Source organism: Zalophus californianus, chromosome 16 (assembly GCF_009762305.2).
Source record: "Zalophus californianus isolate mZalCal1 chromosome 16, mZalCal1.pri.v2, whole genome shotgun sequence".
Lineage (NCBI taxonomy): Eukaryota > Metazoa > Chordata > Mammalia > Carnivora > Otariidae > Zalophus > Zalophus californianus.
This window is the reverse complement of record NC_045610.1, coordinates 41,278,827-41,303,294: the sequence shown is the minus strand read 5'-3', so window position 1 is coordinate 41,303,294 and position 24,468 is coordinate 41,278,827. Positions and strand designations below refer to the sequence as shown.

Below are 24,468 nucleotides of genomic sequence, written 5' to 3'. Positions count from 1 at the left end.
CCACACGGAACCAGGCAGCGAGGCTCCGCGCTGGACCCCCGTGTGGCGTGGGGAGGTCTGGGCGGGCAGCTGTGCGGACTAAGGTGGGAGGGGAGGCCTCGGGGCAGCATCCTCCTCAGCTGTGCCCTCAGGCTTCCGTCTGCACACTCCCTGAAGGGGAGATCAAAGTCGAGAGGCCAGGGCCAGAGCCCGCTCACGTCTGGCACCCTTGGCTGCTAGAACCCCAAGTTGCCGTTGGTCAGGTGTTGGGCAGCCCCTTGAGGGTCTTGCCTCCCAAAGAGGTGTGTGTGTTCCACTGGGCTTCCTGCAGGGAGCTGGGGGATGATGATCACGGGTGTCCCGTCCCCCCCTCTAGCTCAGTTTGGCGGGCTGGCCCAGCTGAGTCCCCAGGAGCGGCTGAGCCGGGAGACGGCCCTGCAGCAGAAGCAGGTGTCCCTGGAGGCCTGGCTGCAGCGCGAGGCCCAGACACTGCAGCAGTACCGCGTGGTAAGGGGCATCTGCGTCCTCCCCTCCCACGCTCGGAGGCCCACATCCTGAGCCGTCCGGGGTGCCCGAGAGAGGGCTAGGGCCAGGGAGAGAGCGGGCCCCAGGAGAGCTGGAGGCCAGATCCCTCTTTCCTGTGGGGGGCACGTGAGGCAGTGCAGGTTTGGGAGAGGGGAGGGCCTGTGCCCGGGGCCTGGTCCCCAGCCCTGCCTCCCGAGTGAGGGCTGTTCTCTGGGAGCCCAGAAGGGCCTGCTCTCCCCGCCTGCCTTCAGGAGCTGGCCGAGAAGCACCAGAAGACCCTGCAGCTGCTGCGGAAGCAGCAGACCATCATTCTGGACGACGAGCTGATCCAGTGGAAGCGGCGGCAGCAGCTGGCCGGGAACGGAGGGCCCCCCGAGGGCAGCCTGGACGTGCTGCAGTCCTGGTAATGGTGTATGGGGGGCGGCCTGCGGGGGCAGGAGCGCCACCACCAGCTGCTCCTGCCGCCGCCCACGTTTCCCCGAGCAGCTGGCTCGCGCTGGCCCGTAGCGAGGCTTTCTTCACCGGGGCTTCTGGCTCCTGAGGCTGACCTGGGGGCCCCCATCGTGTGCCACCTGCCCAGGAAGGGAGTCCCTGTGCTGGGGAGGGGGGCAGGGCTGGGTGTGCAGAGTGACCCTCAGGCGGAGTGGAGCCGGGTCGGGGTGCTGCCCCGCGCTCCCGTGTTCCTGCCAGGCGGGGTGCTCTGCTCTGCTCCGTGGGCAGGAGCGGCGGCTCAGGTGCAGAGCCTTCCAGGGTGAGGGTGGAGCTGGGTCTTGGGGCGTTCTCCCCAGACTGGAGCCCCTCGGCCTCGAGCCTGGGGGACGGGGTGACGCCGTTGTCCTCCCGGTGGCCTGGGCCTCCCGTGCAGGTGTGAGAAGTTGGCCGAGATCATCTGGCAGAACCGGCAGCAGATCCGCAGGGCTGAGCACCTCTGTCAGCAGCTGCCCATCCCCGGCCCAGTGGAAGAGATGCTGGCTGAGGTCAATGCCACCATCACAGACATCATCTCAGCCCTGGTGACCAGGTGACTGCTGCCTCCGGCCACGCCCGGCCCCCGGGTGGTTGCACGGGGGGAGGCAGGGGTGCTTTGCCCACCGGGGTTGCCGCGGGCGGGGGTGGGGGCTCTCGTTGGAGTCCTTGTCTCCTTTGTCTCGGGCCCCCATCCCCCTCTGTCCTCAGTGGCAACGGCTGCTTGGTGTTGACCTTGCCCAGTGCGTGTTGTGGGCGCTCCGCGGACTGCCCTTGTCCCCCCGCAGCCTGTCCAGTCATGTCACTGCCTCCCCTCCCACCACCTCCTCTGACTCTCGGGGGCCTCCCTGGGCACAGGAGCTGTGCCGTGCGCCCTTCCTTTGCCTCCTGAGCCCCGGTGGCCTCCCCACGTGGGAGGGGAGGCCTGAGCCGGCGCCATGTGTGGTCTGGTCACTTGTGTCCCCGCAGTACCTTCATCATTGAGAAGCAGCCCCCTCAGGTCCTGAAGACCCAGACCAAGTTTGCAGCGACGGTGCGCCTGCTGGTGGGTGGGAAGCTGAACGTGCACATGAACCCCCCCCAGGTGAAGGCCACCATCATCAGCGAGCAGCAGGCCAAGTCGCTGCTCAAGAACGAGAACACCCGCAAGTACGTGGGCCCCTGTCCCTCATGTCTGCCTCTTTCTTCCAGTCCTTAGAACAGGATCAAAATGCTCCAGCCTCCTATGCAGCACTCTGGATGCTGCTATTCATTGTAGGAGCCCCGTTAGACCTTCTGGCCTCTTCTGGATCTCAGAGAAAGAATGTGAGGCCTTCTGTGGAAAAAGTACATGATTTCGTCCATTTAGTAGGAACACATCCAAGAAAATTTCTTTTATTTAATGTATATGTATATCCTGTGTATTTTACGCAGCTAACATTTCCTCTAAATGGCATCCATTTTTACAACCTTCCTTATTGGGTCCCCCCTGATATATTTTCTGCCCCACATTTACTGAGACACCGCGTGGGTCTAGGGTCGAGTCTCTCTCTGCTCTGCAGTGACTACAGTGGCGAAATCCTGAACAACTGCTGTGTGATGGAGTATCACCAGGCCACCTGCACCCTCAGCGCGCACTTCCGGAACATGGTGAGGATGGGAGAAGAAAAGAACAAATCTTCCCTCGTTGTTTGAGGGGTCTAACCCCTTAATTTGTCTCCTTTGCAGTCCCTGAAACGAATTAAGAGGTCAGACCGTCGTGGAGCAGAGTCAGTGACAGAAGAAAAATTTACAATCCTGTTTGAATCACAGTTCAGTGTTGGTGGAAATGAGCTGGTTTTTCAAGTCAAGGTAAAGCCCTCCCTCAGCTGTGGGTGTGTGTGTGTGTGTGTGTGTGTGTGTGTGTGTGTGTGTGTGTGTGTGTGTGTGTGTGTGTGTGTGTGTGTGCGCGCACACACTTTGTATCACAAAAGAATTGTTTTGATCACATAGTGTCTCAACTGTCAGTGGACGGAAAGTGGGAGACCTCATCCTTAAAACTATGTGTCTTAGATTCTCTTAAGATCTTTAATAACAAGCAGTAGCAAATTGAAATAGCTGGAGATACAGGTAGGAACGAATCAAGGAAACATCACTCTGGATGAATTGAATAACAGTTGTACTAAGTTTAAGACATTTGTTACTTGCTATTTTTTCCTAGAAATATCTCCATACTCTTTCTCTTTTCTCTCTTGTTCTCCATTTGAGAAACTTACTACATCCTTCAGAAATATCTAAGCAACATCTCTTAAAATATCTAAAATTTCTAAGATTGCACCACTGTGAAGAGTCCCATGATTCCTGGAGCCATTCAGATTTTACTGAAACTTGAAGAGAAAATGAGTGTGTTGTGATAAAAAGAGCAAGAGAGGAACGTGTCGCTTTTGGCGCTCAGCCCTTCTCTTTTCTCTTTCTAGACCCTGTCCCTCCCGGTGGTGGTGATCGTCCATGGTAGCCAGGACAACAATGCGACGGCCACCGTTCTCTGGGACAATGCTTTTGCAGAGCCTGTGAGTGGACTCCCTGGGCCTGTGGGTCTCAAGATTCTGATGCTCGTGTCATGAATCTCTTTCATGTGTTCTCCCCCAGAAAAGCATAGAAAAGTGTACTTTTTGGGAGGCAGAGTAGAGAGCATGTGGAGAATGGAAAGAGCGTGGGCTTGGAGCCCAGCCAAGGGTTAAACTCACACCCTGCCATTTCCTCAACATTGTGACCACGGGAACTTCACTTTCTCTCTTTGAGCCTAAGTTTCCCTAAGTGTCTACACCACAGAGATAATAGTCCTCCTTAGCGCTGTTAGAAAGATGAAATTAGGTAACATTCAGGGACACCTGGCTGGCACAGTCGGTAGAGCATGCAAGTCTTGATCTCGGGATCATAAATTCAGGTCCCATTTTGGGCGTAGAATTTACTTAAAAAAATAATAAATGAGGGCGCCTGGGTGGCTCAGTCGTTAAGCGTCTGTCTTCGGCTCAGGTCATGATCCCAGGGTCCTGGGATCGAGCCCCACATCAGGCTCCCTGCTCCGTGGGAAGCCTGCTTCTCCCTCTCCCACTCCCCCTGCTTGTGTTCCCTCTCTCGCTGTGTCTCTCTCTGTCAAATAAATAAATAAAATCTTAAAAAAAAATAATAAATGAAATTAGGTAACATATAAAATACCAAATGCTTGTCACCTGGTCAATACTTAGTGAATATTCTTTTGAATCCTTGGGTCAGACCGTGAATGGAATTTGGAACTCCAGAAGGTAAACCTCTCATGACGTTGCTTATAGTTTAGCAGTTGCTTCCTGCTGTCTTCCTTCCAATAATCGAGGGTGCCATTTAATGTCTTATCCATATTTTAGGTTCTGTGATTCATGCCAACTCTCACGAAGAATGAGATGCTTTGTCTTAGGGAATGAATATGATTTTGTGGATTTATGCATCAAATACTATCTGAATACCACTAGTGTGCACTTGATGAGCATTTTCAAAACATTTCATCAGGAAGAGTTCTAGGTATTACACATTTCCAGGAGCGAGTACTCCATGAAAGCCTGATAAAAGGTTGTGGTTGATATTCAGGGTGTAAAAGTATGTCCTCTCACATGACTCTAATGTTAAGAGTCTCACTGAGTTCTCTCAACAGTCCTCTTTACAGAACAATATTTTTGCTGCAAAGGTGAGATTTATAGCACAAATTCTCCCATGCCCATTCTACAGAGCCTGAGTTTGAGGCTTCTCTTAAAACTGTCTGCCTGCAGCATGCCCTGATAAGCCTCCTGGATAGGATTGCCACCTCTCCTCTCATTCCCCTCCTTCCCTGTCCGCCGAGCTCATTCCTCATGTCACGTTGGCAGCTCTTGCAACATGTCGTTGCTAAATAAATTGCCTAAATTTAGGCAATGCCTAAATAAATAAGCATTTTTAGCATTTTCAGTTGTGTTCATGACTAGTGTACATCTTACTGCTCTTTTAAAATAAGTACTTGTGGGGATTTATTCTACAGATATATTTCCATAAGTGTCAAATGACATGAGTACGTTGCAGCATTGTTTGTAATAACTAAAGATCACTAGGCTGATATACAGATGTCTGTCTGTGGGGGCCTGGCTAACTATAGTATTGTTCTTCCATATTGTGGAATATTTAGCAGCCACAAAAGAACATGTGTTTATGTGCTGATGTAAGGTCTTGCAGATATTAAGTGAAAAAAGGGAGAGGTAGGACATGTGGGTTTTATGCTACCATACATATATATATATATCATGACCTGAGCCAAAAATCAAGAGTCAGGTGCTTAACCGAGAGAGCCACCCAGGTGCCCCTATTTATATTTTTAAACAGGAAAAGTTATATATATTTCCTGGCATGCATAGATATCTTTGGAGGCATACACAGTAAACTAGATTATATGCTCAGGGCAGAGGAACCGGGCTGCTGGGACGAAGGGTTAAGAAAGCAACTTCATAGGGCGCCTGCATGGCTCAGTCGTTAAGAATCTGCCTTAGACTCAGGTCATGATCCCAGGGTCCTGGGATCGAGCCCCACATCTGGCTCCCTGCTCAGCGGGGAGTCTGCTTCTCTTTTTCCCTCTGCTGCTGCTCTCTCTCAAAATCTTAAAAGAAAAGACACTTCACTATATACGCTTCCGTGCTTTTAAATTTTATATTATGTGAAGCAATTACCTATTCCAAAAATAATTTTTGTAATAATGAAAAAATAGAATGAAGTACCGTGACTGAATGGGATGAAAAGCAGTTTATTAAAAATTCATATTGTAACCTGTTTCTCAAAAACAAGTGGTCCAATTCAGTTTCCATTCTTCCACATGAGATTTTTTTCACATTGAGCTGGAGTTCAAGGATCACACTTATTGCACACACATGCATGAGTGCATACACAATTCTCTCTGCCTGCAGCTAGAGACTCAGTCTTTCAGATTCTCATTCCCCTGAGCTTACGGTGTAAGAGCCAGACCTTGGTCACGTTTTGTTTCTATGGCTCTTAGAATGTAGGATTAGACTGGAGGTTCAGCAGTTCATTTACAGAACACCATCGATAGCGCGAGGGTACCTTCTAAGTTGTGTGTGAAGAAGGTAAAATGGAACCTTTTCAATCTCAGAGCTGCCTATGTCAAAAAAGTTAAAATTTATCTTCAGGCTCAGCAAGACAAATGTTTGTAACTGCATTGAGCCATCAGTGTTTTCATTTTGTGGGTTGAGTGAATAAATCATGCAACTGTTTTCTCATAAGATTCTGGCTTCTCTCCGTCTCAGGGCAGGGTGCCCTTCGCCGTGCCCGACAAAGTGCTGTGGCCGCAGCTGTGTGAGGCGCTCAACATGAAATTCAAGGCCGAAGTGCAGAGCAACCGGGGCCTGACCAAGGAGAACCTCGTGTTCTTGGCTCAGAAGCTGTTCAACAACAGCAGTGGCCACCTTGAAGACTATAATGGCATGTCCGTGTCCTGGTCCCAGTTCAACAGGGTGAGGGACCCACCACCAGCTGCCCTTAGCTCAGTCCCTCCAAACGGGATGCCTTCCAGAGACTTCCTGCCCTGGGCGTTTGTTCTTCATGACTCTAATAAAATGTGCCCAAAGTAATAGAAAGCTCTTGAATAGATGGATAGGCACATACTTCTTATGTAGAAAATTAGGTCTTTGAATATTTAAGTGAACTGGGCTTTTTGTGCAACTAGTGCATTTTTTTTTCCTTTATAAAGGAAACAGAGCAAAGCAAATGATAACCTATCTCACAAGAAGTAAAGCTTTTGTGATCAGAAGTCCATGGCTCTTTCCCATGGACTCTCTGATGCTCCCTGCTGTGTAATTCTGCAAGGCCAGGCTACCATGGGACCCTCAGCCCACAAAAGGGAATGCTGATGGAGGAAACCTCTCCTCCAGCATCGGGTAATTGAGATGTCACCCCGTCACATCTTTGACTTTAAGCCCAACTTTGTTTCTTTGCGTACACCTCCATCCCCAGGTGTTTTAAATGCCCTAGTTCAAAAACAGCAAAGAACGAGTCAGCCCAGATCGAGGTGAATGTGTTTGTAGCAGGGGCCGCTGGGTATTGGCAATTGCTCTGTTGTATTTTTCCCCTCTTCTCTCTTCCTCTGGACCATTTGGTAAAACTCGGACAAACATGTATATTTGTATGATTCTGACAGTGTAGATGTTTGTTTTCCATTTAATTTTTTTCAGTTTAAGTATATGCAGGCAATATTCTAGGTGTTACTCTGGGCCTTCTTGTGTTCACTGTTCTATCTCCAACCAGGAGAATTTACCAGGACGAAATTACACGTTCTGGCAGTGGTTCGATGGTGTGATGGAAGTGTTAAAAAAACATCTCAAGCCTCATTGGAATGATGGGTGAGAATTGTCATTTCCTAAGTCAGCAATAGAGTATGAAGCTCTTTTTTCCGCTGTTAAGACATCACATCTGTTTCTCCTCCTTTGGCCTTTTTGATCCAGGGCTATTTTGGGTTTCGTGAACAAGCAACAGGCCCATGACCTACTCATTAACAAGCCTGATGGGACCTTCCTGCTGAGATTCAGCGACTCTGAAATTGGCGGCATCACCATTGCTTGGAAGTTTGATTCTCGTAAGTTCCCTCCCTTTTTAGAACATATTTTGGGGTGCCTGGGTGGTTCAGATGGTTAAGCGTTTGCCTTTGGCTCAGGTCATGATCTCTGGGTCCTGGGATCGAGCTCTGCATCAGGCTCCTGGCTCAGCGGGGAGTCTGCTTCCTCTCCCTCTGCGCACCCCCTCCCTGTCTCAAATGAATAAATAAAAAATCTTTAAAATATGTATATATATTGGTTATAGTTAGCTGCTTTTGTTGTAAAATTGCTTCAACAAATGATTTATTGAGCACTTATGGGGTCAGTTCTGATGAAGCACACACAAATGGATCACCATGATGCAGCTGGGGCTGATAAGGCAGCCTGTGTAAAATCATATCATGGGAAACACAGTCACTAATTCTGAGAAACAAACATGTGTAACCCTGAAGTGGCTATCATACAGCATTCTGTCCACAATCTCAGCTGCTTCCCTTTTGAAATGTCCACCTTCTTATTACTGAACTGTGAGCTTATTTCAGTGAAGAGTTACTTGGATGAGTTGGGGGTCATTAGACTGGAAGTAATAATGCTATTTTAATTATTCCTTTATCCTAATCAACGTAAAGGCATGGCCACTGATTATTTCCACCCAAGAACAGTTCTTTCCTCTGATCCTCACAATAAGATAAGAGTAGCTTGCTAGTTTTTTTTGCAACTTAAAGATACTAACAGCTTTTTATAGCTCTCACGCATCCTCTGTGTGACATGGACGTGCTTCCTGGCTCTCTCATATACTTTTGTACAGGGATCAAGGATTGGGGTCAATAGAACTATTTCTTCTACAGAGGGACTAAAAACCATTTGAACTTGAAACTACCTGAGATCATTGGATCTCTAGGGAAGTGCTATATGCATTACCTGCTTATCTCCCCATGGCTTTTATAAACGACTTGAGCTACATCTGTGGTAATTTGGTCATTTTTTTTTTTTAAGATTTATTCACATATTGGGGTGCCTGGGTGGCTCAGTTGGTTAAGCGACTGCCTTTGGCTCAGGTCATAATCCTGGAGTCCTGGGATCGAGTTCTGCATTGGGCTTCCTGCTCAGCGGGGAGTCTGCTTCTCCCTCTGACCCTCCCCCACTCTCATGCGTGCTCTCTCTCTCAAATAAATAAAATCTTTTAAAAAAAAAGATTCACATATTTAAGAGAGAGTGGAGAGGAGTAGGGGCAGAGGGAGAGGGAGAGAGAACCCCAAGCAGACTCCCGGCTGAGCGTGGAGCCCAAGCCCTGAGACTGTGGACAGAATGCTGTATGACAGCCCCAATGTGGGGCTCCATCCCATGACCCTGAGATCACAACATGAGCCGGCAATCAAAAGTCAGATGCTTAACCGTTAAGACTGAGCCACCCAGGTGACCTGCAACCTGTGGTTACTTTGTTTGTTTATTTATTTATTTATTTATTTAGTATTAATTTTATTTTTAAGTTTTTATTTACCTTGACAGAGAGAGAGCCCAAGCAGGGGGGAACGGTAGGCAGAGGGAGAAGGATGTGGGGCTCAATCCCAGGACCCCAGGATCACGACCCGAGCTGAAGACAGTTGCTTAACCAACTGAGCCACCCAGGTGCCCCAACCTGTGGTTATTTTTAAATGGAGATCTTTATTGGGAGAGCTTTGATTTGTAGTATATTTGGGTTTTAAGATTTCCTGTTTAGAAATCGTGCTTAGAATATGATTATTCTGTTTATTGTTCTAGAGGAAAGAATGTTTTGGAACCTGATGCCTTTTACCACCAGAGATTTCTCCATCCGATCCCTGGCCGATCGCTTGGGGGACCTGAATTACCTTATCTACGTGTTTCCTGATCGGCCAAAAGATGAAGTGTACTCCAAATATTACACACCAGTTCCATGCGAGCCTGCCACTGGTAACAATGTTCGCATTCTGATTTGGTTTTGTTGTGATTTTAGTTTTCTTTTAGTTTTGTGTGTGTATGTGTGTCTTTCTGTCTTGCATGAAAACCTACACAATTAGTATTTAGTATTGTTGTGTGAGCATTTTTCAGGGGAGTTGTAAATCCCGGACTGTATTCTTCAGTCATATCTGCTGCTAACCCCAAATATCAAATTGAAGGGAATGAATTGCTTTTATTATTTTTTTTTCAAATTGTTTTTAAAACAAGCTTAGATCAAACAAAATTAGAAAGATAAAATTTGGGGCGCCTGGGTGGCTCAGTTTGTTAAGCGTCTGCCTTCGGCTCAGGTCATGATCTCAGGGTCGTGGGATTGAGCCCCATGTTGGGCTCCCTGCTCAGCGGGGAATCTGTTTCCCCTCTCCTTCTGCTGTTCCCCTGCTTGCTCTCTCTCTCTCTTTCTCTCTCTCTCTCTCTCAAATAAATAAATAAAATATTTTTTAAAAAAGATAAAATTTGTTTTTCAAAACAGATGGTTTTATTGTTTTCTGATCATAAAAGTATTCTGTATTAATTGTAAAATTTCCAGAAAAGTATGGAAAAGAAAACAGATATCACATAACATCTCTCATCTATATATTAACCACTGTAAAAAATTCGGTGACTATTGTTCCCATCTGTGTAGGTATGTATCCTTCATTCAGTCAGTCACCAGATGCTTGTTAGTACTTCCTGTGTGGAGGTTACAGTCTAGTAGTGGAAGGAGGACAACAAACAAATAGATTTATTTAGTGATGGATGCTATGAAGACAAGAAAGCATGGAAAAGAGATAGAGATAGGACAGGGAGGATAGGGGTGGCATTTCCATAGAGTGGTCAGACAAGGTCTCTCCGAGGAGGTGCTGTCAGCACAGAGCTGAAGGAAGTAAGGAGGCTAGCCACACACAGATCTAGACATGGGCGCCTGGGTGGCTCAGTCGTTGGGTGTCTGCCTTCAGCTCAGGTCATGATCCCAGGGTCCTGGGATCGAGTCCCCAGTCGGGCTCCTTGCTCAGTGGGAAGCCTGCTTCTCCCTCTCCATCTGCCTGTCACTCTGCCTACTTGTGCTCTCTCTTCTGTCAAATAAATAAATAAAATCTTTAAAAAAAAAAAGATCTAGACAAAAAACCTTCTAGGTTGAGAGAAGTTTAAAAACCCTGAGGTAGGAGTGAGGTTGGTGTGTTTGAAAGACTCCATGAGGGCCCAGGAGGCTAGAGCTGAATGAGCTGGAAAGAAGGTGTAGGAGGTGATGGCAGAGCAATAGGGAGGCCAGATCGTGTCAGGCTTGGAGTCCAGTAAATGTTTTGGGTCACAGCATATATCATCTTTTGTGATCTGATTTTCTTTCCCCACTTAAAAATGTACCATGGGCAGAGTTGCAGGTCTGTAAATATAATCTTGCAACATCACTTTACTGATTGCATAGAATTCCATTGTATGGTGATTTGATGTCAGTTATTTGAGAGACTTAAAATTTAGGTTATTCACAGTTTTCTGTTGTGAAATAATATCAAGATAACCTGGGGCACCTGGTTGGCTCATTCATTAGAGCCTGCAACTCTTGATCTCAAGATCGTGAGTTCAAGCCCCACATTGGGGGTAGCTTACTAAATACATACATACGTACATACATACATAAACTAACTGAGATAACCTGGTGCATGCATCCTGTTCAACTATTTCCCTAGGATAAACTCCTAAAGTAGTATTTGTGTCAGAGGGTATATATACCTTTTAAGCTTCTTGACACACATTTACAGAATCGTAATCTGTCCTCACTCCCACAGATGTCTGTTGGAGTACCTGCTCCTCCACCCCCTGCCAATCATAGATTCTGCTCACTGATTTAATGCTTGCCGATCTGACTGGCATAAAAATGTCTTAGTTCTTATTTTCATTTCTTTGATTCTAGGTAAGGTCACAACATCTTTTCATAATATAGTAGTAACTAGAGTAATAATGGCAGCTAACATTTGCTGAGTGCTTACTGTGTGTTGGGCACTTTTCTGAGCACATTTCACGTACTGTCTCATTTAATCCTCAAAACAGGTATGCAAGGTAGGTCCTGTGACTCTCCTCACTTTACATATGAGGATTTGAGGCAAAGAGAAGTGAAATAATTTGCCAAAGTCCACACAGCTAGGAAGTGACCAAACCAGGGTTTGAGCTCAGTCTAAGCTCCAGAGTCTGAATTTCTAACTTCCATATTACTGGCTGTTTATATTTTTTCTGTGAAGTATGTTTATATTCCCTGTTCATTTTTCTTTTGGAGTTCTGTTTTTTCCTAATGATGTCTAAGTATTTTTACATAGTAAATAAGCCTTTTATTATATATGGCAAACATTTTTCTCAGTATGTCATTGTTCTTCTAGCACTGAAGTTTTATTTTGCTAAAGTACAAAACTTGTATTTTCTATACAGCCCAATCCATCAACCTTTTTCCTTTATAGTGTCTGTCTTTTGTATCATGTCTTCCCAGTCTGCAATGATGGTTATATTTCCAAGTGGCAAAATAAACCAGAAGTTTTTAGATTTATGTGGTATTTTGTTTTTTTAAATATTTATTTATTTTATGAGAGGGAGCAGGGGAGAGAGCAGAGGGAGAGGGAGAAAGAGACTCTTGAGCAGACTCCCCCACTGAGTGTGGAGCCCGACTTGGGGCTCGATCCCACAACCCTGCGACCGTGACCTGAGCTGAGATCAAAAGTCGGACACTTAACTGACTGAGCCACCCAGGCGCCCCTAGATTTATGTGGTACTTTGGATTAAACCTATCATTGTTTCTTTTTGTTAGCACAACTAATCTAGATTTTTAAATCCTATTTTTACAGCATTTCTTTGGTTTTTATCTTTTCTGCCAATCCATAAAATTCTCTATAAACTATAAAGCACAAAAAGCATGCAGTATTATAAAAAGGTAGCTCCTGACATTTGAAGCCTTAGAAGAAGCTGGTTAGGATAACAAGCAACTTGTGAACCATGTAGCATTTCACTGTCTTGGACTATATCACTGACAAGCTCTTCATCCTCCTGACCTTAGTGTCATCTTCATTGTCTAACATTGTTAGGACTATACGTATTCCCATACTCACATAGCCAAGAAACAAGACTTTATTCAACGACTTCAGGCTCACTTAACTGGATTTCCACAGTCAGTCTTTTAAAAAGGTAACTACGGCTGACCAGACCACTCTCGGGTTTATCCCCTGACCTCCCACATCCCAGTGGGGACTTGTCGGAGGGTGGAAGAGAGACACACCAGCATTCTTAACCAGCCACGGGCATGGACAGTACAGGATGAGTGACCATCAGATTACCCCCAAATGCAGAAACCCCAGGGAAACAAAAGAGCACATAGATATTTGAATGATACTCCCTTTCCTAAAAGAGGAGATACTCAAGAGTCAGAGTGACTCCAGGGACCATCAAGTCAAATTCATTCCTCTCTTTGATTTCTCAGTAGAACGCCCTGACAAGTGTTTGTACACCTTCCGCTTAAAGGTCTCCAGTGATGGGAGGGCGCCTGGGTGGCTCAGTCATTAAGCGTCTGCCTTCGGCTCAGGTCATGATCCTGGGGTCCTGGGATCGAGCCCCGCATCGGGCTCCCTGCTCAGCGGGAAGCCTGCTTCTCCCTCTCCCACTCCCCCTGCTTGTGTTCCCTCTCTCGCTGTGTCTCTCTGTGTCAAATAAATAAATAAAATCTTTAAAAAAAAAAAAAAGAAAATTGGTCCTCTTCTGCTCTCCTCCTAATTTTTTTCCCTGGGACACAAAGTAAATCCTGCCACTCTGCTACATCTATAGCTTTAAACTTTTAAGATACTTTTTCTTTTTATACTTACTGTACAATTAATGCTTGGTTTAAATTTGTACTGAAGTATATGTTTTCTGTGGCTTGAAGAATTTATTAACACATCCAAGGCAACTGAGAAGATTTTTTTTTTTTTTTAAGATTTTATTTATTTGACAGCGAGAGAGGGAACACAAGCAGGGGGAGTGGGAGAGGGAGAAGCAGGCTTCCCGCCAAGCAGGGAGCCCCATGCGGGGCTCGATCCCAGGACCCTGGGACCATGACCCGAGCCAAAGGCAGACACCTAACGACTGAGCCACCCAGGCGCCCCTCAGAAGATATTTTAACTTACAGTTTTAGTATTGAGACTTCTCCTAGACCAGGTTCTCCTAACAGATTAAAATATTAAGTGCTTGTATCAGATCCTAAGATAAAATTAGGTGGTTGTGTCCTATCCTGAGAAAAGATGTGATTCTTAAGGGAGATTGTATTTTAATTTCATTGAGAACTTTGGTTCTCATCACCATTCCCCCCTCGGCAGCTAAAGCAGTGGACGGATACGTGAAGCCACAGATCAAGCAAGTGGTCCCTGAGTAAGTACCCAGGGTCCAGCTCTGGTCTCCTCCTGCCTCCTTTCTCTTCCCCCGGTCCCCCTCACCCCTCACCCCTCACCGCTGCCCCTCCCATTCACAGGCCCTCCGTAGCCCAGCCCGTCCTTCCCCCCTGAAGCCTGGCTCAACCCTGGAGAGGGAACTGGGCTTAGTCTCAATGGGACCAGGACCCAGGGCCCCACTCCTGCAGCTGGAGTCCCAGGCCCAGTGGGCACTTTGTCCTTCTATACCCCAAAAAAGGTGTAAAAATGCCCCTTGCCCACCCCTCCCCAAGTCAGCTGCTGCCCGGAGGCCACTGAGGCTCTGTTGTGTTTGTCCTGCAGGTTTGTGAGTGCGTCTGCAGACTCTGCCGGGGCCGGCGCCACCTACATGGACCAGGCCCCTTCCCCAGCCGTGTGCCCCCAGGCTCATTATAACATGTATCCTCAGAAGTAGGTTGTGTTCTCATGGGGCTCCGCAGGAAGGAAATGGGCACCTGGCCTCAGGCTGGGCCCCGGGAGGGCTGGTGGGCAAGGGGACCCAGAGCTCCTGTAGGTCTGAGACCACCCAGGCCGGGCTCTGGCATGTACCCGGGTGGGAGAGAGATTCAGCCAGAAGATACTGGTAGTTTAGGGTGGATTTAAGCAAATGTCATCTCCTCCCCTCTCCCAAAATGGAGATTTTTCTTGTTCTGTGTAAAGATCAGATGGGCTTTAGATGTGTGGACAGCCAGGGTTAGGGGCAACTGGGGTGGGTATTCTAGTTTGAGGCTCTCTGTCCTGATAGCAAAGGACTCTACTCTCCACTGTTTAGATCATGAGTGTCTTTTCCCACGAAGCCTAGGCAGCGGGTATAGGCAGTCTTGGGCCATGCACCTGGTGGGGTTTGGGGCTTGGGTTGGTCTCTGTTCCTCATTATTGGGCCTCTGACAACCTTTCCCTTCCCTTCATCTTTTCTCTTTTCCCTCGAAGCCCTGACCCTGTCCTTGACAACGATGGGGACTTTGATCTGGACGACACCATGGATGTGGCACGCCGTGTGGAGGAGCTCCTAGGCCGACCTATGGACAGTCAGTGGATCCCTCACGCGCAGTCGTGACCCCCCGTTCTCCATCTTCAGCTTCTTCATCCTCGCCAGAGGAGTTACTCTTGTGGATGTTTTAATTCCATGAATCGCTTCTCTTTGGAAACAATAGTCATAATGTGAAGTGTTAATACTAGTTGTGACTTTAGTGTTTCTGTGCATGGTGGCACCAGTGAAGGGAGTGTGTGTGAGTGTGTGTGTGTGTGTGAGTGTGTGTGTGTGAGTGCGCGCGCGCACGCGAGTGTGTGAGTTTACACATTGGGCTGTTTCTCCCCCTTGCTGTGCAGAGTTTAGTCGCAGCATTGGAGCCACAAACAGAGGCTGTGGTTGTTTTAACCTTGTGAAAAAAGGCAGTAGTTCCGTGAACCCTGGAACTTGGCCATGTGTCTGTTCAAGTAAGAGAAGGACAAAGGGAGGAGAAAGCACCTCCGCTCCGTGAGATTTGTCACTGTGTCTGCCAAGCAATTGATATATAACCGTGACTGTCTCTGCTTTCCTTTGAATTGTAGAAACTGCCTTTTGAAAAAGAAAGCCGTCCTCCCACCTTCCCTCTCCCCCGCCCCTGTTTTCCTGGATAGGGATGGGTAAAGGGGGAATATCTGGTGATTGTTGGGACAAGGGAAGTCGTGGGTTGTCCGATGGGTAGTGGCTTTTTAAATAACCCTTAACCCATCTAACCCATCTGCGTGTCCTCTCCCGCCCCCCTCCTTCCTTCCACTCCGTGGAATTGCCACTCAGCTCTCCGTGTGTAAGCGCGTGCAGACACGTGTGATGAACCGGAGAAGAGGGTCACATACCCACAGCTTACTGTGTTGATGTCCTTTCTATCACGGCCAGAGTGGAAGGCCCAGCCGAGACCCATGGGTGCTAAGGAAGTTGCCTTGCTCCCTGGGGCACCTGCCCTCCGGGCTGCCCATCCTTCTGCTCAAGTGCGGCTACCCCACGGCTCATTGATGATGGCTGTTTGCACATGGTGGTGTTTTGTTTCTAAATTGAGACTTCTTGTTTTCCTCTTCCCACCCTCATCTGATATCACAGTTCTTTCTTCCTGTGGCAGGTCCTGTGTCGTTCATACCCAAGTCACCTCGCTTCCCTTCACTGTTCACACAGGCTGTCTTGGGGAGGGGGTGGCAGGAACACAGTCTGAACCCAGGGCCAGCATGTTCCACGAGGTCATTGCCCACTTGGTATGGGCTGCCGGGTGTTGGGCATTGGTCCTTTGGGGAAATGCAGTCAGTGGGTTTCCTGGGAAGTTTGGTAAGCTGCAAAAACAAAACAAAACAGCTTCAGTATAATGTCCACAGTTTCTTCCGTAGCTTTACATCAGATGGAAGGAATGGGCTGTGGCAGTCAGGTGGGAAGAGGGGCAGCAGATACAGCTTTTGGGGTAGGCCTATAATCCACTCAGCCCTGGCCCCCTCTCCAACAATGACTGCACCCAGGAGAGAATGGCCCTAAAAACCTTATTTTTATACATGTGAGTAAATAAACAGATATTTTTTTTACAAAAATGACTTCCGAATTCATCAGTGCTTTGATGTTAAAGGAAAATATTCCTCTGTAGTAAATTATTTATTGGAAGATGACTTTTTAAAAGCTGCTGTTTGCCCTGGCTTGGTTTCATACACTGATTTATTTTTCTATGCCAGGCAGTAGAATCTCTCTGCCTCTGAGGAGCAGGCCGACCCCTCCATGATACCAGCATTGACATAGGATGCGGCTAAGCCCTTTAAGCCCTAAGCCCTCAAGATTTGATTAAAATTCCACCCGTGAGGATCAGAGCAGTGGGGAAAGGGGAAAAGGAAGCCGGACTGCTCTCGGACTCTCACCTGCCTGTCCCTCAGGCTTCACCAACGCTGGCCTGTGAGTGCCGTGCTGGGAGTTTAGCAGCCCTGACGGGCAGGGACTGCCACACCGTCAGCCCCATAGCAGACCCAGCCCCCAGGGATGCTGAGGGCAGAGCTTGCCCTTTACAGTTAGCACTGGGGTTGCCGGTACTGAAAAGTGGCTGCCCTGAGTGTAGGGGTCCCGTGCTTGTACAGTTGCTGAGCTGTCCTCAGTTTCCCTGAGGCTGTGCCTATAGATGGGAGAGATTTTTGATTGAAAGGTGTGCTCGCTATCTGCGTTATATTTTCTCTTTTCTCCCTGTTCCTGCAAATCACAAAAGAGGCAGTGGCAAGTCTTGACCACCTGCCTCTCACTTGCTCCCAGACACACACACACACACACACACACACACACACACACACACACACACACACACACGTCATCAAAATGTTTCGATGTGTGGTATGTGCAGGGTTTTGTAGGGGGGTGGGGAGACTAAAAGTGAATATAACAAAGTGGAAGTATACTTTTTATAATTTTTCTTTTTAAAACTTCGTGAAATTATTTCAGATACATATTTTAGTGTTGAGGCAGATTAGTATATAGCCACCAAAAAAGTATTGTGTACAATTTGGGGCAGTCACAAAATTGTGTATTTTATGTTACAATAAAGGCTTCCTCTGAAGGGACAATACTGAGTTCTGTTTTTTTTTTCCATTAGGTGGTGAGAGAGGGTAGTTTTGATAGGGATATATTTGAAATCATCAGTGTGACTGTGAAAAGCAGAACTAGTTGGGAATTGGCCTCAGAGAGAATGTCTTCAGCTTTGACAGCAGAAGGGGCATTTCTGACCTTCCTATTTGTAAGATGTTTTAAAAATTAGAATGATAGTCTGTATCTCCTGCCTCCTGATTCCACACTCTTCCCGTTAGAAAGCTGATCCCTGGGGCACCTGGGTGGCTCAGGTGGTTAAGCGTCTGCCTTCGACTTGGGCCATGATCCCAGGGTCCTGGCGTTGGGCTCCCTGCTCAGTGGGGAGCCTGCTTCTCCCTCTCCTTCTCCCTCTCCCCCTGCACGTGCTCTCTCTGTCTCAAATGAATAAACAAAATCTTTAAAAAGAAAGAAAGTTCATCCTTAAACTTCACATTTCAAGTGCCCACCCTGCACCGGGCATGGTATGTGGGACGAGAAATAGTTCTGCCCTCAAGAGGATTATGGCTGGGGAAAGACAGCCACACAACCAATCATGATAGGATATTGGCTCGTGCTGCAATAAAGTTATCCTGAGGCCATTACTGAATACAAGAGAACATGGAGGAAGGGCACCAATTAGCTTGAGCTGACTCCTAAAGAACACATAGGAATTAAGGAGAGGCATTCTGCCAGAGAGGCCAGCACAGGCCGCAGCTGGGGATGGAGGAGGGCAGGGTATGGCTGCATAAAGGGTAATTCGTGGTTCTCAGCCCAGGCGCGCGTCAGAATCTTCAGGAGGACCGGTTAAAGCACAGATGGCTGGGCTGCACTCCAGAGTTTCCCAGTCAGTAGGCCTGGGGTGGAGCCTGAGAATTTGCTTTCTAACAAGTTCCCAGGTGGTGTGAGGGCAAGGACCACACTTTGAGAACTGGGGGGGGGGGTGATGACGCCTAGTGTGCCAGGCTGAGTTTAAACTTCACGTGAACATAATGGAAGTGAAGAAATCTTACCAGACTTTAAGCAAGGGAATGACCAGAGTTTCATTTTAGGAAATCCTACCATGACAGTGTGTAGGATGGATTGGAGGGAGGCAAAGAAGGAAGCCAGGGATGGCTGTTTCAAGTCTGAGTTGGAGGATATGAGGTTCTACAGATGACAATACCACAGCAGTGGCCCTGAGGCCTAATATGCAGACATAGTGGCTAATGTTGGACAGATTTGGAGTCTAGAATAATTCCAGGTTTCTGGCTCGGGAAGTAATTGATAGAGATGCTCCTCAGTAAGATGAGAAGGGGAAGATGTGGAAGAGCAAGTTGAGAGGAAGATTGGGTGCAAATCAGGTAAGTTGGAATGTCCAAGGAGACATGTGGTTGTGAAGCCTAAGAATGATCAGGGCTGGAGCGCCTGGGGGGTTAAACGTCCAACTCTTGGTTTTGGCTCACGTCATGATCTCCGGGTCATGAGATCAAGCCCGGTGTTGGGCTCTGGGTGGAGCCTGCTTGAGATTCTCTCTGCCTCTGCCCCCCCACCCCCCGCTCATGCTCTCTCTCTCACTCTCAAATAAAATATTTTTAAATATTTTAGAAGAGATGATCAGGGCTAAGAGATGTGTATGGATGAGAGGAGGGGGGCATGACAGAGAGGCAGGCTGTAAAACAGAACTTCAAATCCTTCAAGGAACTGACTTCATTTGCAAGACAAGTTCAAGTTTAAGGGTATTCTCGAAAACTGGAGGTTGTGGTGAAAGGCAAATGGCAGGAGAACAATAGCTTCATTGGAGATAGAGCCTGAACGGGGCTAGCTAGTGTGCTACAGAGAGATGGGGAAAGAGACAGCTGGGAGGAGCTCACTTGGGGTCAGGACAAATCTCAAACACTGGCCGTGAAACTGTCCCTTCAGAGAAGCCTGAATTTGATTGGATCAGTTTGTGGAGCAATTTACTCCCCAAAGCATTGTTGAAAAATAGATAGCAATCCGCTAACAGTGCGAGTAGCTTAACAGCTGGGTGTGGTCAGGGAAAGAGATCTATGAAAATCACTGTTATGCTAGGGTGACTGTGGGCACACTCAAGTCTGTACCCTCTTACTGAGCAATATCAGTTCTGTTTTACAGCCTGCCTCTGTCATGCCCCCCTCCCCTCATCCAGCTTCACACTATGTATGAGGGGTGTGGGAAGTAGATAGACTCTCTAAAATGATCTAGCCACTCACTAAACAATAACAAGCCCTGGAAAATTCACAAATATATGGAAGGTAAACAATATACTCCTAAATAACTAACTGAAAAAGAAGAATTTAAGTTGAAGTAGTCGCACTTCACAATAAGTAAGTCAAAACTTACTACAAAGCAACAGTAATCAACATAGTGTGATACTGGCATAAGGATAGACATATGGATCAGTGGAATAGAATTCAGAGTCCAGAAGGAAACCCATGTGTCTATGGTCAACTGATTTTTTTTTTTAAGATTTATTTATTTATTTGACAGAGAGACACAGCGAGAGAGGGAACACAAGCAGGGGGAGTGGGAGAGGGAGAAGCAGGCTTCCCGCCGAGCAGGGGGCCCAATGCGGGACTCGATCCCAGGACCCTGGGTTCATGACCTGAGCTGAAGGCAGACGCTTAACGACTGAGCCACCCAGGTGCCCCAGGTCAACTGATTTTTGACAAGGGTACCAAGACCATGCAATGGGGAAAGAATAGTCTTCTCAACAAGTAGTCCTGAGACAACTGGATAGCCACATGCCAAAGAATAAAGTTGGAACCAGACATCACATACAAAAATTAACTCAAAATGGATCAGAGGCCTAAATGTAAGAGCTAAAACTATAAAACTCTTAGAAGAAACCATAGAAAGTTTCATGACATTGGATTTGGTAATGATTTCTTGGCCATGACACCATGAGCAACATAAGATAAATTGGACTTCATCAAAGTAAAAACTTTTGTGCATCAAAGACACTGTTAGCAGAGGGAATAGGCACCAATATTGGGAGAAAATATGTGTAAATCGTATGTCTGATAAGGGATTAATATCCAGAATATATAAAGAACTCTGCAACAACAACTTCTTTTTAAAAAGATTTTATTTATTGGGACACCTGGGTGGCTCAGTCATTGGGCATCTGCCTTCGGCTCAGGTCATGATCCCGGGGTCCTGGGATCGAGTCCCGCATCGGGCTCCCTGCTCAGCAGGAAGCCTGCTTCTCCCTCTCCCACCCCCCCTGCTTGTGTTCCCTCTCTTGCTGTCTCTCTCTCTCTGTCAAATCTTAAAAGATTTTATTTATTTATTTGACAGAGAGAGACACAACAACACCTTTTAAACGGAAAGGATGTGAACCAACATTTCTCTAAAGATACACAGGTGGACAATAAGCACCCAAGAGACGTTCGGTCAATCATTAGAAATGCAAACCCACAGTGAGATACCACTTCTTACCCATTAGATTGGCCATTATCAAAGCAAAACAAAACAGAACAAAATAACTGGAAGGGGATGTGGAGAAGTTGGAACCTGTGTCCATTGCGGGTAGGCATGTAAAATAGTGCAGTCACTGTGAAGATAGCATGGAGATTCCTTGAAAAGTTAGCAGAAAATCACCATGTGATCTGGCACTTCCACTTCTGGGTATATTTTCAAAAGAATTGAAAGCGGAGACTCAAATAGATATTTGTGCATCGGTGTTCATAGCAGCATTATTCGCAATGGCCAAAAAGATGAAAACAACACAAATGTCCATCAGTTCAATAAAAAAAATTTTTAAAAAATGTCCATCAGTGGATGAATGGATAACCTGAATGTGGTCTAGACATAATGGAAGGAAGGAAATTCTGACACATGCTACAACATAGGTGAATCTTGAAGACACTATGCTGAATGAATTAGACAAATGAAATAGAGACAAATATTGCACGGTTTCCCTTATATTAGGTACTGGGAGTAGTCACATTCATAAAGACAGAAAATTGAATCATGGTCATCAGAGGCTGGGGGGAAGAGGAATGGGGAATTATTGTTTAATGAGTAGAGTTTCAGTTTAGGAAGATGAAAAAGTTCTGGAGATGGATGGTGGTGATGACTGATATGGTTAAAATGGTAAACCTTTTGCATATTTTATCACCATAAAAAATAAAGACCTATATGTAAGAGCTAAGATTATAAAACGATTAGAAAAAACATACAAGTAAATCTTCATGACCCCAGATTTGATGATGGATCCCTAGTTATGACGCCAAAAGCACAAGCAACAAAAGAAAAAGTAGATAATCGCACTTCACCAAGATTGAAAATTTTGTACTTCAAGGGACATTGTCAAGAAAATGAAAAGACAACCCATAGAATGGAAGAAAATATTTGGCAAATCATCTATCTGATGGGGACTTGAATGTAAAATGTATAAAGAACTCTTACAGCTTAATAATAAAAAGACAAATAGAGGCACCTGGTTGGCCCAGTCGGTTAAGTGGCTGCCTTCGGCTCAGGTTCATGATCCCAGGATCTTGGGTTTGAGCCCCGCATCGGGCTCCCTGCTCGGCAGAAAGCCTGCTTCTCCCTCTCCCACTCCCCCTGCTTGTGTTCCCTCTCTCACTGTCTCTCTGTCAAAAAATAAATAAAATCTTAAAAAAAAAAAAGAGGGGCACCTGGGTGGCTCAGATGGTTAAACGTCTGTCTTTGGCTCAGGTCATGATCCCAGGGTCCTGGGATGGCGCCCCACATCAGGCTCCCTCCTCGGTGGGAAGCCTGCTTCTCCCTCTCCGTCTGCTGCTCCCCCTGCTGGCGCTCTTTCCTCTCTCTTTCTCTCAAATAAATAAATAAATCTTTTTTTTTTTTTAAAGACAAATAGTCCAATAAGAAATGTGTAAGGGATCTGAGAAGACATTTCTTCATAGAGTTATACAAATGGCCAATAGATACATGAAAACATACTTGATCATTGGTCATCTGGGACCATGCAAATTAAAACAGTCTCAAGGGGTGCCTGGCTGGCTCAGTTGATAGAGCACATGACCCTCGATCTCAAGGTCTTGAGTTCAAGCCCCATGTTGGGTGTGGAGCCTATTTAAAAAAAAAAAAAAAAAAAACAGACTCAAGTTACTTCACACCCCACTAGGATGGCTATAATCAAAAAAGTCAGATAATAACAAGTGTCAGCAAGGATGTAGAGAAATCAGAACCCTCATATACTGCTGGTGAGGATGTAAAATGGTGCAGCCACTATGGAAACCAGTTCAGCAGTTCCTTAAGCAGTTAAACAAAGAGTTACTATACGACCCAGCTATTCCATTCATTGGAATGTGATAAATCCCTTGCATTCATTACATTTTCATGCAAGAAAAATAAAAACATATGTCCACAGAAAAACTTGTACACAAATCTCCATAACAGCATTATACATAGTAGCTAGAGAACAGAAATGACCCACATGCCAATCACCTGATGAATGGGTAAATAAATGTGATGTGGCATAGCCATACAATGAAATAGTATTTGGCAATAAAAAGCAATGAACTACTCCTACACAGTACTACATGGAAGAACCTTGAAAACATGCTAAGTGAAAGAAGCCAGATACAAAAGACCACGTTACATGATTCCACTTACATGAAATGTCCAGAATAGGCAAATCTATATATAGAGAAAGTAGATTTGTGGTTGCTTATGCTGGGGGTGGGGAGGTGGGAAGGGACTGGGGGGGTGTTAGCTAAAGGATATGGGGTTACTTTCAAGGTGATGAAAATGTTATGAAATTGACTGTTGGTGTTACACAGATCTGTGAATATAGTAGAAACCATTGAATTGTCTGCTTTAAACGAGTGACTCATATGGTATGTGAATTATACCTAATAAAGCTGTTTTTCTAAAAAATCAAGTTCAAGACCTAAACAAGAAATAAAAAGGGGTGAGATCAAGGTGGGGCGGCCTGATAGCGAGAGCAGAACTGTGCAAAGGAGCTCCACTGTGAAAGGGAGAGAGAACCCCTGGAAGATGGATGAGGGGTTGACGGGAGGGGTTTTAGTGTTCAAGAGCCTGGGTCCAGAGCACAGGAGCCAAGAGGGCTTAACCACAGGCCGCAGATAGAACCTCATTCTAGAGCGGAGGTTCTCAAACTTCACAGTGGGAGGGTAGGTAGGAGCCTAACTGAAGTGGGCACCTTGTTCCAAGTTGCAAAAAGACGTCATGTCATAAAGATGGGAGAAGTTTGTTTTCCCTTGGCATAAAGCCTGTTAGCTAACACCGATGGTGACCCCAATTACCAGGTAAAGTTGGGATGAGCTACATGTGACAGATGGTTCTGTCAAGTCCCCTTCCCTGAGGACTAGTTGTTTATCTTTTTATTTATTTATTTTTTAGATTTATTTATTTGAGAGGGAGAGGGAGAGAGCTCGAGATCAGGGGGAGGGAGAAACAGACTTCCTGTGGAGCAGGGAGGACCCCCCCCCACCGCGCCCCACGTGGGGCTGGATCCCGGGTCTCTGGGATCACGACCTGAGCTGAAGGCAGCTGCTTAACCCACTGAGCCGCCCAGGCGCCCCTAGTTATTGGACAGGTGTGTAATGGGTTCCGGCGGCTTGGCTAAGTAAGGGAGGGAGATTCTCTTCTGCCTTTGCAATCTCTTAGCCATTGCCTGTGATGTGCATCCCATTCTGGTTTGTGCTTGTTCAACAACAAAAGTGCTTCCTTTCTCTACTGCCTTTGTCAGGAAAAGCTCGTAGATCTTTGTGGAGAGGGTTTCTGGATTGGAAGAAAATTTTGTTTTTTAAACAGTTCTCAAGCTTGAATCTGCTCTTCTGGGGTGCGCCCTTCTCCTAACTCAACCTGCTTCATGGCGCTCTTTTCCACACTCAGCTTTCTCTTCCTTCACCTGCAGTAGTTTGAAGACCACACTTCTGCGGGGAGTTTCCTCCCAGCTGCGGGCTTGGGCTGGCTTCCCGCACGTGGGCACTTAGGCAAACTGCCCCTTTAAGAGCCCCCCCCACCCCAGCTCCTCCCTCAGGCCCGTGGC

General features: G+C 46.6%; 1 protein-coding gene across 4 annotated transcripts in view; it reads left to right on the top strand.

Moving 5' to 3' along the window:
• The window catches only part of STAT5B (signal transducer and activator of transcription 5B), a 69,545-nt gene extending 52,088 nt beyond the window's left edge, over positions 1–17,457 (top strand). For 3 of the 4 annotated variants that reach the window (XM_035724545.1, XM_035724544.1, XM_035724546.1), the window contains 14 exons: positions 356–486; positions 756–907; positions 1,370–1,525; positions 1,939–2,118; positions 2,511–2,598; positions 2,677–2,799; positions 3,405–3,497; positions 6,246–6,452; positions 7,243–7,337; positions 7,440–7,570; positions 9,291–9,461; positions 13,814–13,865; positions 14,207–14,314; positions 14,834–17,457. In XM_035724545.1, coding sequence (XP_035580438.1) covers positions 356–486; positions 756–907; positions 1,370–1,525; positions 1,939–2,118; positions 2,511–2,598; positions 2,677–2,799; positions 3,405–3,497; positions 6,246–6,452; positions 7,243–7,337; positions 7,440–7,570; positions 9,291–9,461; positions 13,814–13,865; positions 14,207–14,314; positions 14,834–14,960 — 1,814 coding nt within the window. In that variant the 3' untranslated portion in view covers positions 14,961–17,457. Of the gene's footprint in view, positions 1–355; positions 487–755; positions 908–1,369; positions 1,526–1,938; positions 2,119–2,510; positions 2,599–2,676; positions 2,800–3,404; positions 3,498–6,245; positions 6,453–7,242; positions 7,338–7,439; positions 7,571–9,290; positions 9,470–13,813; positions 13,866–14,206; positions 14,315–14,833 lie in introns of all 4 variants that reach the window. The other variant, XR_004819684.1, reaches the window with a different exon arrangement.
• The last annotated feature ends 7,011 nt before the right edge of the window (positions 17,458–24,468 follow it).